Source organism: Lissotriton vulgaris, chromosome 2_1 (genome assembly GCF_964263255.1).
Source record: "Lissotriton vulgaris chromosome 2_1, aLisVul1.2, whole genome shotgun sequence".
NCBI classification, from domain to species: domain Eukaryota; kingdom Metazoa; phylum Chordata; class Amphibia; order Caudata; family Salamandridae; genus Lissotriton; species Lissotriton vulgaris.
This window is the reverse complement of record NC_141687.1, coordinates 812,661,856-812,676,055: the sequence shown is the minus strand read 5'-3', so window position 1 is coordinate 812,676,055 and position 14,200 is coordinate 812,661,856. Positions and strand designations below refer to the sequence as shown.

The window sequence follows — 14,200 nt, the reverse complement described above, 5'->3', positions numbered from 1 at the left end:
AATCAGAGTAGCAAGCAATACAATATGCACATTCTGTGTTGGTACAGTATACATAAGTCTGCAGATAGGAAACATTTGCGACTGTAAATCAACAACATACAATGTCATGTAGTATCTAGTAATAAAGAGATGTGCATACCAGTCAAGGATGGTGGGAAGCAAGAAGGCTCACCTCACTGGAATAGATGGCGAAGCACTGCTCTGCCCACTGCTGCGTCTTTCGTCAGCTCAGCATCCAAGCAGTAGTGCCTGGTGAAGGTATGCGGGGACTTCCAGGTCGCCGCTCTACAGATGTCCAGGAGTGGCACTCCAGCAAACAGTGCCGCAGACGTGGACATGGCTCTCGTGGAATGTATGTATAGGCATTTATATAGCGCACTACTTACCCGGAGGGTCCCAAGGCGCTTCGACTGCTGCGAAACCCTTCCTGGCTTCCCTGAGAGATGGTCCCTTAATAGGTATCTCCAGGGTGAGACCAGGCATCCCCGGCGGTCTGGTGGGGCCGTTAGTGAAGATGAGGCAAGCTAATGCCCAGAGTTGCCGAGTGTGATCGCTGATCAGAGTGGGCACCGAGGCGAGAGAATTATCGAGTCCGGTGACCCTGGTCCAGAAACCTGCCGCGCCGGGAATCTAACCCTGGTCCCGGGCCGTCCTCTGCTCTCGGGTCTGCCGCCTCTAACCAGTGAGCCACACTACTTCACTTCGCTTTGGCCCGCGAGTCCAAAGGCCGCCCAGCCTTGTCATGGCAGAAAGTTATCGCTGAAGAGATCCACCTCGATATACTTTGTTTCGTTAAGGGCATGCCCTTCCTTGGTCTGCTGAATGCGACAAAGAGTTGGGATGATTTCCTGAATTGTCTTGTTCTGTCAATATAGAATTTGAGGCATCTCTTAAGGTCTAAAGAATGCAGCGTTCTTTCAGCCGAAGTAGATGGGTTCGGAAAGAACGATTTGAGAACCACTGGCTCATTAAGATGGAAGTCCGATGGGACTTTGGGTATGAATCGTGGGTTAGTACGCAGGATGACTCTGTCCTCTTTGAATTGTAAGAAAGGGTCTTGGATGGAGAGGGCTTGCAATTCACCGACCCTTCTGGCTGAGGTTAAGGCCAGGAGGAGGGCCGTCTTCCACAACAGGAATTTGATATCCGTTTTGTGGATAGGCTCGAAGGGATGCTTCATCAGTTGGTGAAGGACCACGTTGAGTTGCCATGACGGAGGGACAGGTTTTGGCCTTGGAAAGGACCTGAAGAGGCCCTTCAGGAATTGTTTGATGAGCCTGTCCGCCCACAGGGAAGGACCCTCAGAAGTTCTTGTGAACTTAGATATTGCTGCCAGGTGAATCTTGATGGACGCATGGGCAAGTCCTGACTGCGCCAGGTGTAGCAGATATGGCAGCAGTTGCTCTGGGGTGACATGGAAGGGTGTAGATCTTCTTGAGCACACCAGACACAGAAGCGTTTCCATTTGAGAGAATAGGTCTTTTTAGTGCGGTCAGCTCTAGCTTTAGCTAGGACATCTCTACACTCCTGCGGAATGTTCAGGTGGCTGAATTCGCGGTATTCAGGAGCCAGGCTGATAACTTCAGAGGGCCCAGGTTCGGGTGGAGAACCTGTCCTTGGGACACTGTGAGCAGGTGGTTGGATAGACAGGCGATGAAGTTCCGTGTACCAATGCTGCCTCGGCCAGGATGGGGCGATGAGGATCAGGGTACAGGGCTCCGATTTCATTTTCCTGATTACCCTGGGTATCAGTGGAAATGGCGGAAAGGCGTAAGCAAACACGTTCCGCCAAGCTATGGAAAATGCATTCCCTAGTGTTCCTGGTTGGGGAAGCCTGCTTGCGAAGCTTGGGCATTTGGCGTTCTCCCTGGTGGCAAAGAGGTCTATCTGTGGTGTTCCCCACTCCGCAAAGATGTAGTTTACCGCTCCCGCATCCAGCTCCCATTCGTGGGATAGAGACTGTTCTCTGCCCAGGGCGTCCGCTAGGACATTGTCTTTGCCCGGAACGTATTCGGCTTTGAGTGTTATGCCATGCTGGAGGAGCTAGATCCAGACTCTCTGAGATTCTCGAGAGAGAGAGAGAGAGAGAGAACGTGTCCCTCCCTGTTTGTTCAGGTAGTGCATCGTCGTGGTGTTGTCTGTCCTGACGAGCACTGGGGAGTTTCGGATGCGTGGGAGGAACGATTGGAGCACCAGGAAGACTGCCCTTAGCTCCAGAATGTTGATATGGAGTTTGGATTCCTGCGGCGTCCATTTGCCGTTGATCTGTAGTTCTTGCAGGACTGCACCCCAGCCCTCTAAGGATGCATCCGTGGTGACTATATGTGGTTGCGCCAGAAGCAGGAACGGCAGTCCCTGCGACAGGTGTTTGGTCGACCTCCACCATTGTAAATTGTTGACTATAGATTGAGTGACTCGTATGCGGTCTTCGAAGGATCCCGCAGCTTGTGTCCACTGCCTTGTCAGTTATTCCTGAAGGGGACGCATTTTTAGACGGCAGTGTGGGATGAGCAGAATGCATGACGACATCATGCCGAGGAGCGACTTGAAGATACAGACAGTCAGAGTCTTTTTGGATGCCACTAACGTGGCTAAGGAGATAAGTTTCGATTTTCTCTCCTGTGATGGGAAGGCTCTTGCGCGTTCCGTGTCCAGGGTCGCTCCAAGGAAAGTGATGACTTTGCTTGGTTTCAGTGATGACTTCTCTTTGTTGAGGGTCAGGCCTAATTGGCGGAAAAGATGCAGACAGGCGCTGGAAGACGCGGCTGCTGTCGACAACGCCTTTACCAGCCAGTCGGCCAGGTATGGGAAGACCTGGTGTCCCTGTTGGCGAAGAAAGGCTGCGACAAGAGAGGCATTTTGTAAAGATCCGTGGGGCAGATTTTAGGCCGAACGGGAGAACACGGAATTGGTAGTGGACTCCTGCTACTGCGAATCTGAGGTACTTCCTGTGTCCTTTGAGGATAGGGATGTGATAGTAGGCCTCCTGAAGATCTAGTGATGTCATGTAGTCGCCTTTTTCCAGGAGTCCCAGGATCTCTTGTAGTGTGACCATACGGAACAACTGTTTCTTTAGGAACACATTGAGTGCCCTTAGGTCGAGGATCGGTCTCCATTTCTTGGCCTTTTTGGGAATTAGGAAGAAGTGGGAATAGAACCCTTCCCCCTTTTGGGCGTGTGGAACTTTTTCTATTGCGCCCTTTTGAAGCATGGAAGCTATTTCCTGAAGAAGCAGCCGTAGGTGTCTGTGAGGGCGCATGGCAGGTGGTGTCGGTGGGGGATTTGAGAGGAATTCCAGTGAGTGGCCGAATTGGAGAAGTTGTAAAACCCACCGGTCCGTTGTTATTTGTCGCCAATTCTGTAGGAAAAAAGAGAGTTTTCCTCCAAGTCGTAAAGAATGTGATGGTGAAGGGGCTGGCCAATTGATAGAGTCATTGGCGATTGCCTGCGGGTCTCTTCTGACCTTTTCCTCTGTAGGATGATTTGTTGTAGGAAGTTTGACGTCCCGACTGGTTTTGACGCTGTTGGAACTGCGTCTTGCCCTGTGAGTACGAATAGGAGGACCTATTTTGGTAGGAACCTCTGTATGAGGATTGTCCTCTCCCTCTGTTGCCACGAAAGGACTGATTACGAGATTGTAGAGTTCACAGAGCTCTGGCTGTATCGATGTCCTTTTTGATTGTGGTGAGGGCTTCATCAATCTTTTCGCCGAAAAGATGTTCGCCATCATACGGCATATCAATTATTTTAGTTTGGACCTCCTGTCTGAAGGAGGTGGCCTTAAGCCAACCTTGACGTCTTAGAACAGCGGCGCCTGCCAGCTGTCTGAAGCCAGTCATGGCTACGTCGATGGCACAGTCGATCAATTTCTAAGCCGAAGTTTGTCCTTCGAGGAGAAGCGAGTGTGCCTCCGCTTTCAAATCCTCTGGAAGGTCAGCGAGGTAGGGCGCGATGTCCGCCCAGAGTTGACGGTTGTAGCGGCCCAGAAGTGCGATAGAGTTGGCGATCTTCACCGTCGTCGCAGACGTGGTGGAAAAGCGTTTTCCGACGGCATCTAGCTTCCTGCCTTCTTTATCGGGTGGTGTTGATAAGGGGGATGCAGGGTTTCGCGAATTCTTCTGCGCCGCCTGAGTAACCACGGAGTCTGCCTTGGGGTGACCCGTGAGGCATGCTGGTGCCGATGATGTAGCTTTATATTTTTTGTCAAGTCTGGGCACTACTACCTGCAGAGACGCCGGAGTCTGCATCAGTTGTTTGCCCTGTTTCAGTAGGTAGTCAATGATCGGGATTGATCTTGTTGTTTTCTTCGTTGGTTCCTTGAAATAATAGAGGAAACATTCAGTCTCCTGTGTTTCCATGGACATATGGAACCTTTTGGCTGCCCTTTCCATGAGGTTATGGAAGCCTCCAATGTCTGCGGGTGGAGACTCCGAATACTGCGGCTCTGGAGAGGCTGGAGAGTGAGTGACGTAGTCTTGGTCGGCGTCCGGGTCTGTGTCATCGTCGCGGACTTGCCCTTCTTTATGGTCCCTCTCATCGTCATCGGACGAGATGGGGTCTTGTGCTGGATCTTGAGTTCTAGGAAGTACCAGCGGAGGGGGCTTATGTCGTGGTACAGGCGCAGGTACAGGCGCAGATACCTGCGGAGTCGGAGGAGCAACAGGAGTGGCTTTTTCTGGAAACCGCTCTTTGTAGTCTTGGATGAGGAAACGCAAGTCCGAAACTAAGGATGCTGGCAGGCACACCATTGGTGTCACTTGTGTGTGTACCTGAGTATGGACAGCTTGGGTCACAGGTTCCTCAACATCTTGCTCCTCGTCTGTACTCTGGCACTTAAGCACCAGTTCCGAAGGGCTAGTGGCCTGGGTAAACGGTTCCTCATCCATTTCTTGGTCCTGTAAGAAGCAGGATGGTGTTAATTGTTGCACCTTACTAGGTGATGTCATGTCCGGTGTAATTGGCTTTTTGGTAATTCTGATTGTGACATGGGACGTTTGGGCATCCATAGCATGTGAGAGCAGCTCAGATTCCTTCCAGGTACCAGTTGCCATCGACGCCTGTGTCGATGGCGTCACCAAAGAGCTTTCCGTCGTCCATGGAATTTTACTCTTCGTCGACATGTCCGTCGTCGACGTCCTCGTCGACGGTGTCCTCGCCGACAGCAACTTCTCCGCAGTCGACGGCTTCGTCGTCGTCGACGGGGTGCTCCTCGTCGACGATGGAGGCTTCGTCGACGTTGTGGCTTTCGTCGACGGTGTCGTCGTCGATGTCTTCGGCGTCGGCCTTGTCGTCGACGACGTAGTCCTAGTCGTCGAGGGAACAGTGGATGAAAGTGGTCTACTCGTCGACGATGAAGGTGTCGTTTTGGTCGACGAGGAAGACGCCGACGAGGCCGTCGTTGTCGACACTTGTCGTCGACGTAGAGACGGTTTTCAGCGCTGAGGAGGTTGTCGACTTTGTCGTCGTCGTAATCAGCGACTGCTTCCTGGGGACAGGAAGGTCCTTGTCAGACACAGTAGGCTTGCCCTCTGAAGACTTTCTGGCCTTCTTAGGAGGGGTGTCTGAGGGGCCAGGAGAGGAAACCCTAGGCCTCTTCAAGGAAAACTGCGAGGCGCCAGACATGCGCTCACCTTCAGAAACCAAGTCGCCTTCTGGCTTGTTTTTAAGTCTGTTCAGCCATATCAGAAGACGTCCTTCCCGGTCCTTCTGGGTTTTATGGGAGAAAGTACGACATATTCTGCAGTCCTTGGCCTGGTGGTGAGGGTAGAGACAGTATAAACAGGTCTCATGTTCATCATCCACGTGAAGCCTCTTTTTGCCACAAGAAGCACAGGCTCGAAAAAGTCCTTTCTTTTTGCTATCAGCCATAGCAAAGAAGTCGAGAAACTATCGAATTTAGATGAAAAGTAAGTTTCCTGAGGAGAACTCAGGTGGAGACTCCCTAGCACAAGGTTCGGTAGAAAATCTGAGAGACTGAGGCTCCTCACAGGAAGGTTCTAGAGGGAGGTACTAGCTGATTGGTTGTTTCTCTTTAATTTGGTCCTTTTTACAAAAGGACACAGATAGGCTACCAAGGTGGGACACTTGGGCCTACTCTGCTTGGTCCTTCCTACATAAGGACCTAGATAGGACACTAAGGTGAGACCCTTAGGCCTATTCTTTTATATGTATGTCTTAGGACATTACTTTTTTATATACCGGAGGCTCCCGTCGACGACGGGGAATGATTCAGGCATGTGAATCTATGAAAGACACCCAAATACTGGATAAATACTTGTTTATTTTCATAACAACCTGTGTGGTGTCCTTTCACTTGGTATTCAAGGGGTTATATGTGGTAAAACAGCTGGCTTCACATGCCTAAAGAGTTTAGCCTAAGACTGCTTTGTCCATGCTACCATTAGGATAGCTGGTCTATAAGGCTGACTTACAACCAATCACCATAAGGGTTGTTTGGACTGATACAAGGTGATTACTAGAACTAGTGAGCATCATATATCAGGCCAACTTCTCACATTGGCCATCTATGTAGAGTCTTTTGTTTCCACAAGAGACACACGCTACAAAGAGACCTTTCTTAGGAGTGTCAGCCATAGTGAACAGCTTTCACTTGAGGAAAATATCCAAAGGTTGAAGAAAAAAGCTTTGAACAAACAAACCTGAGCAGAACTCAGGGGGAGACTCTTAGCACAACGTGCTGTAGAAAATCTGAGGGACTGAGGCTCCTGCCAGGAGAGTTCCTGAGGGAGGTGACAGCTGATTGGCTCTTCTCTAGAGTTTGGTCCTTTTTACAAAAGGACAGGGATAGGTTACTAATGTGAGGCCTTTAGGCCTACTATTCTCTATATGTCTATAGGACATTACTTATTTATGTACTGGGACCTCCCATCCCGACGACGGGGAATGATACAGGCATGTGAATCTATAAAAGACACCCATAATACTGGATAAAGCTAGAAACCCTGACCTATGCAGATGAGCTGCTGCAACCGCTACCATCACTTTGGTTATCACCCAGAGAAGCACTGGTAGGGCCAAGGGGAAGCAATAAAAACTGATCATGCTCTTAGCCTATAGTGAACAGCAGGTAACGCCAGTGGGCAGCAGGCAAGCAGGACGGGAATATGCAAATAGGCGTCCTGCAAGTTCAGCGCTACGATCCAGTCTCCAGGGACTGAGCCTGGGCCAATGTAAACAGCCTGAATGTATTCTTCAAGAAGAAATTGAGAGGGTGCAACTCTAAAAAGCCTCCATCCTTTCAGCACTATAAAGTAGCGGAGATAACAACCACAACAGACATCTGAGGCTGTTCTCGTCTCTATGACTCCTTTGGCCAGAAGAGCTAGCACATCCTGTTGCAAGAGCAAAAGGTGGCCCTCCGTCAGACAATCAGGAGATGGTGGCAGAGAAAGGTAGGGCATAGCAATGACGGACAATCTGAAGCAGCCATTTGTATGCATGATCTCCCGTCATTGGGGCAGGTGGTGCCAAGTACTGCCAGCAAAGGGGTGCCCATAATGGTGTGAGGCGAAGTTAAAGGGGGTTTTAGGCTGGGAGGGAGGGGATTGGGTTGACCTCTGGCCTTGGTTTCCACGATGCTTGCGGAAGCCACGACGGCAGCCACGAAAGGCTTGAGGGAAAAGGATATGGCCGATAGCCTCTACTGCAGCCATGGAAGGCTTAATGCGCCTATCACGGGCTAGGTTGAGCACCAACGACCTAGTGGTGGTTATACTATTCTTAAAACGCTCGAGTGCCGAATCCGCCTTGTTACCAAAAAGGCGAGTGCCGTCAAAGGGCATGTCCATGCCTGGGCATCCCTTGAAAACCCAGCTGACCTTCAGCCAGGCGTGATGTTGGAGTGCCACTGTTGAAGCAAAGACTCCGCTTAGTGAGTTAGTTGTATTTAATGCCCATCCTGCGGGTAATTTTGCTGCATCCCTCCCATCAGCATTAACTTGAGAGAGTATTGCTGAGGCATCCTCAAAAGCCATAGGCAGAAACTACACAACCATATCTCATGCAGTTCGGGCATCGGACCAATAAGTATGCAGTGTTCGCGGACCGCATCAAGTTCGGGCTATATAAAACTTTATAAATAAAAATAAATAAATAAGGCTGGTAGAAAAGAAAAGTCCTCTTTCTGAAGGTATTCAGCCTCTTGGATTTCCTATGCAGTAGTGTGGTAGGGAACGCACCAGCGTTGGTTTTTGAACTGGAAGCTTGGATCACCAGACTCTCAAGGTTCAGATGCTGGGTGAGCAAGGGTGGGCCCCTAGGAGCAGGCAGATGGAGATAGTCCTGTGCACAGGGGTGTCTGTTAAGGACTTGGCCCAGTTCTCAAGTAGGACATCAGTGAAGGGTTCTTGGAGGCGGGATATCCTGGGTTGAAGCATCTTTGTCAAGACATTGGTCTTGACCTCTACCGTTGGCAGCTGAAGGTCCAAGACTTCAGCCGCCCTCCAGACCACCTTCGCAAAGGAAGCTTCTTATCCATGACCACTGTGGGAGGAGAGAGGAGGCCAGTGTCTGTTGAGGTGTCTAGACAACTGGCATCAGCCAGGTCATCATAGTAGGTGTTGTGGACTCTGTTAGGGGGTAGGAGTAGCCACGGGGATCCGGTGGGTGGTGAGAGCGGGGGGTGGGGGGGGTGTATGTCTGTGTCTGTGTGTGTAAAGGGCGCTTCAACTTCTTGGACTACTTCTTGTGGGACCGACCTGAAAAAGTCTGGGATCGCAACAATGACAGGTGCAAGTGACTCCGAGAGCAGTCCCAGGACCACCCGCATGAATGAGTCACGTTGCGAGCAGCCAGAAATGTCATGGCATGGATGGCCTTCAGATACATAGTCCTGCAATTCACACATGCCTTGGAGAGTCATGGTCCTGTTCAAGGCACCGCAGACACATGAAGTGAGGGTTTGTGACAGACATTTGTCTTTGACAACCACCACGAGCCTCTAAACTAGGCTTTTTCTAGTAAGGGCACACTATTCAAATTTGCCGAAACACAAAAAAAGAAAAATCTGTAAATATTTTTTTTTAAATGAATGTGGGGAGCTTGTCTGGATACCATGTTTGTGGAGGGTCTTTAGGATCCAGTTGAGCTTGTACGCGAGATCTGGACCATTCCCCTACACTCAACAATGCAATGATTAGCAAACAGACATTTTCCTGATTGTGTTAGAAAAAATAAAGCTAGCAATGCAGCTACCTCAGTCTCTAGAAAGGAATAGATAAGTCTTTAGCGTTTAGAGCATCTGCTAGTTTTGCAACTTGGAAGCTTCCCCTGCTCGAGAAGTGTGTGTATACCTTGAGGTCAAGTGTTTTTTAAGTCTCAGCTATAGACACCTTCAGCTGGTCAGACCTATTGTTTCCACTATACAAAGGGTGGGCTCTAGATCAGCTACTTGCTCATGATCGCTTATGGTTAGCTGGCTTTGTCTATTTTAGTTGTCTCCTTTTGATTTAATGGATTTTCTTCCTATTCTTGTGATTGTCCCTGTGAGTGCATGTACACAAATGTGAGGTGGGCACCAAAAGTGGATTTGCTTGATCTGAATAAACTGTTCAACGATAGCGGACATGGATGTGCAGACTTCCACTGTAGCCATCTTTGAATCAGTTTGGTCAAATATTACAAATACATTTAAAGAAGACGACTGCCATGAATGTGCATGCATCCATCCTTGAATGCATTTGAAATATTTTAACAAATTCATCAATGACGGACGTGGTACAATGGTGGCTATCTTACACAAAATGGCATTTGGAAAGTCAACAGGTTTCACTGCCGAGATCTATTGGCTTAAGTAAAGAACTTGAGTAAAAAACATTAGCCTCTTCAGTTTGCTTATTACCAAGATAAATTATTTCTTCACACTCAAACTTACCAGAACAAGTCCTCCACAATATCCAATGGTAAAGGGTGAGGATTGAAAACGATGAAAAGTCTTTCCTTTGCAGTAGAATCCGGGGAAGATTTCTTTTTGATGGATGGAAGCTGCACATCAGTCTGCAGCTGGGAGCTATAAGAAGAACTGTACCCTCGATCATAAGCCTGTGTAGATAAAAAAGCTTTATTTTTTCAAGATTTAGCATCGTAGCCTAAGGTGCATTTCGAAACAAAAACACAAGGAAAAAGCTGGCAATAAACAAATATTGTCGCTAAAAAGATTAGACTAATTTAAATATAGTGAACAGGAGTACATTCAGCTGTGAACTCATTCTCCTGACCTACAGCTGTAGATATGGTATATTCATGATATTTATCTCTTCTGTTTTGTTGCAGTCAAATAATGGAAGGGCTGATCTACAGAGTGAAAAGAGCTGAAAGGAATGTCACAGGGAAAGCCATGGAGACACCCGTCTCGCATTTTAACCTCAGTTCCTCAAAGCCCCACACTACTGGTTTGCTGCGAGCCATACACAAATATCTATATCCCCCTCTATCGCCATGAAAATCTCCTGATTTATCAATTGAAGCACTTCCTGAAGAGACTGATGGAGCAAGTATTCGCACGTTAAGAGACTTGCTTGTATCAAGTACCTCAAATAAACGTAACTTTGTAATCAATCTGTTTGTCTTACTAATATTGCATAAATTACACTGCACGGGGTGTCCCAGTGAAGCTTGCTTATGTGTTTACTAAACTGTAATACGCTTGCCTTTAAAATGGTCGCTGCTTTGCGGGAATTAAGTCTGCGCATGCGTCGGTCATACCCATGTGATGCGACGCACTCGCAGTTCTGGTGGGAATTTGTTGCTCATGTGCAATACAGCTAAAATGGCCGCTTTGTTTTCTCATATGCTCTGAGCTTGCATTGCCACTTTTGCAAAGCTGTTTGTTCTGCACTTACCCTAATGCTATAGTTATTATAAAGTAAGGGGAGTAGTATAGCCAATCATGGTATACAGTGTATTCATTTTTTCCTGTGTTTCTAAATTGTTTTCGCTTGCTTTTCATGTATTGTATTCTTTGGGCTTGAGAGGCGCTTACTACTCCATCTTGAAGAGCCCGTATGGTACTTGTCATGTGACTAGGGAAAATAAAGTCATGCAACAGTGGAACCCAGCCAGCTGGCAGCCAAAGCCAAGATGCTCCTGGGAATCGACCCGTTACCCAGCAAGACGAAGCGGGCTTGTACCCAATTTTGATACAATTGTATTAACTTATGTATACTCTATTGTTCACTGTAAATCATATGTCATGGGAAGCTAGAATTTAAGGGGTGGGTACGAAAATTGAATATTAAGCATGAGAAAGTCTAAAATCTAGGTGGTGTGATGACTTAACCTCCTCCTTTGACCAATCAGAACTTGGGGATTCTTTCACTTGCAACATTGGGGGGTGGTACACGGACCCGAAAACAGTAGAACTAGCATAGGTTTAGCTAGAGAAATTGTCAGACTTGTCCGAATAGCTGACCTGTCACTGACCCAACAAACTCTATAGGTGACTGATACAGAAAGCTGCGGAGCACTCTGTCCGTATTTTCCACAGACCCAGTCGGGGTTTTGGGAACCTCAATTGCTGACAAAGCTCTTTGCTGGGAGATTTGATAACCCAATCGGGGTTATTGGCAGATTCCTTGCAGAGAGGGAGTAGCGCAGGCATTGCAACCGAAGCTGCAGGTGTTGGTCGTACCCTTTGGTGAACCCGGTCCTGATCCAAATCCTGGGGTTATCCTGTCCTGACTGTCCATGAGCTGTACCTGCTCGACTACTGGCAACCTAAGTCCTTGAGGGTCCTTTCCCGCCTTTTCCAACTGACCCGTGGCCAGGGTTAGTCTTCAACCTATCCTAGGTAAATATAACTGAGTGTGGGTGTTCGTTTTTCTAAACTTCCTTCCTAAACGTCTCGAATAAAGCAAACTTGCCTATGTTCCTTTTCTCCTCTGGGTTTCCATAAATGAGATTTTTCATGCATTATTGTCTATTAGCATGTTCCACTTTTCTCCCTACCTTTAGTCAAATGCTGAATAGTTTGCATATATAGTTTATGTTCCATTCTTACCCTCCCTATAGTTATAAGTACATTTGGATAAATCAAACTGCATAAGTTTCGTTTTTCTCTGAACAGTTAGTGAATTTCGAAAGTCTACTTTATTAGTATGTTCCCTTTCTTTACCCGCCTTTAGTGAAATTGTGAAAGTCTGTTAATATAAAATAGCTTGTTCCTTATTTCTCCTTCCCTTTATTTTTCGGTTTCTAAATGATTCTTACTCTCATTCATAGCTATACTCTCATTCATAGCTATACGATATTTCTAATTCTAGTTACAGACAGTCTGATCTGTGTTAATTTTTGGCGCATGGTATATGATGATGATGATGATTAGATAAAGGTTTTGAAAACTTCTTGAGTTTGTGGTTATTATAAAAGGTATAAACATTGTTCCATGTGTATATGGTATTTGTGTTGTCTATTTGTCCCACAGCTAGCTCCCTGATCCATTGTGATCTTAGGTACCTGTGACGAGGATTGGTAAGTCAGGTACACGGAAATAGAAAAGAAGTGAAAACTGAATTACTGATAATAGTGTTTAGGTTACCTGATTAATGTATAAATGAGAAATTATTTTTATGGGCCCAAGTGTGCACTATTTGGTAATAAAAGTTAGTCGGGTAACCTGCGCGCTATATCAAGACAACATTCAGAAGGATTGCGTTTTTAGAAATTGAGGGAACGAAGGTCTAGAATGGGACGCAACCCTCCAGATTTCTTTTTTATGAGGAAAAACCTCAACTAGTACCTGGTTCCTTTCTGTAAATTTGGTACCACTTTGATCACTCCTTTCTTTAACATTTTTATTTGGGACAATAGTTCCTTTTAAATAATTTGGAGAAATCTTCAAAAATTTCAAAGTGTGACTCCCGTAAACTATGTCCAAAACCCATCTGTCCATTGTTATTGCAGACCATTTGGGGAAGAAATGAAAGATTCTTCCTCCAACTTTGACCGGATTTATGGAAAAGTGGTTGGCAGTGGGCAGTTGTCACTGTTTTTTGGAGTTCTCTGCCTCTGTAGGCAGTCTTTCCTCTGTAATGCTTGTAGGAGGCGGCCAGAGGTTGCTTAAATGACTGTTGCTGCTGTGAAGATGTGTATCTTGGTACGATTGATATTGCTTATATTTATTGTATCCTCCTCGAAAGTATGAAGAACCATGACCTCTTGCTCCACGAAAGGGTTGTTTTCTAAATTGCAGAGTGCCGAGAGCCTTAGCAGTATCCGTATCTTTCTTTATAGTCTGAAGAGCTTCAACAATATGTTGGTCAAATAGGGATTCACCATCATAAGGCATGTCAATCACTTTTGTTTGAACTTCTGGTCTAAAAGAAGTAGCCTTCACCAGCCCTGATGCCTCAGGACCACAGCCCCAGCCAGTTGGTGGAATCCTGTGGAAGAGACATCTACTGCACAGTCAATGATCTCAGCAGAGATCTTTTCTCCCTCTTGCCAAATCTTTAATTCTTCAGCCTTGGATACCTCCAGCAACAACTCTATAAAGGGTGAAATTTCCGACCACATTTGCCTGTTGTAACTGCCTAAGATAGCGAGTGAATTGGACGCTCTGACAGTTGCCGCCATGGTGGAAAATTTCTTGCCAATGGAATCGAGACGACGTCCACCTCTATCAGGAGGGGCCGATAACGAAGATGAAGGATTTCTGTGCCGTATGAGATATCACAGAGTCAGGTTTAGGTTGCCCTTTAAGGCAGGCAGGAGAGTTATCCGGAGCCTTGTATTTCTTTTCTAATTTAGGCAAGACTGCAAGAATTGAGGTTGGGGTTTTCATGAACTTTAAGCACTCCTGCCAGATGAAGTCTACAATCGGGATAGCACAGACCTGTCTCTTCTTTTGTTCCTTAACATCATAAAAGAAACAGTCAGCTTGCTTGATGACCACAGGAATCTGAAACCTCTTCACTGCTTTTTTCCATAAGGGTATGGAAACCTCCTACATCCTCAGGTGGTGAAACTACAGGAGGTGGAGTGGAAAGCAATGGTGCCTGGATCTGGTAATCATCCCATTCGTTAGGAAGGGATATTTCGTCCAACTCTCCCTCTTCTCTTTCCTCCTCAGTAGTATGAATCTCTTCCTGATGTTGAGTCACTGTGGGTACTGGAGAAACTGGAGGGGGAGATCTGATGAGCAAGGAAGGTTTCGGAATAAATGCCTGAGGAACGGACAATGCTG

The 14,200-nt window shown here is 47.1% G+C and overlaps 1 protein-coding gene across 2 annotated transcripts in view; it reads right to left on the bottom strand.

The window, feature by feature from the left end:
• The window catches only part of RBM45 (RNA binding motif protein 45), a 453,234-nt gene that overhangs the window by 93,779 nt on the left and 345,255 nt on the right, over window positions 1-14,200 (bottom strand). For both annotated transcript variants that reach the window (XM_086956199.1, XM_086956200.1), the window contains one exon: window positions 9,893-10,059. In XM_086956199.1, coding sequence (XP_086812325.1) covers window positions 9,893-10,059 — 167 coding nt within the window. The remainder of the gene's footprint in view (window positions 1-9,892; window positions 10,060-14,200) is intronic.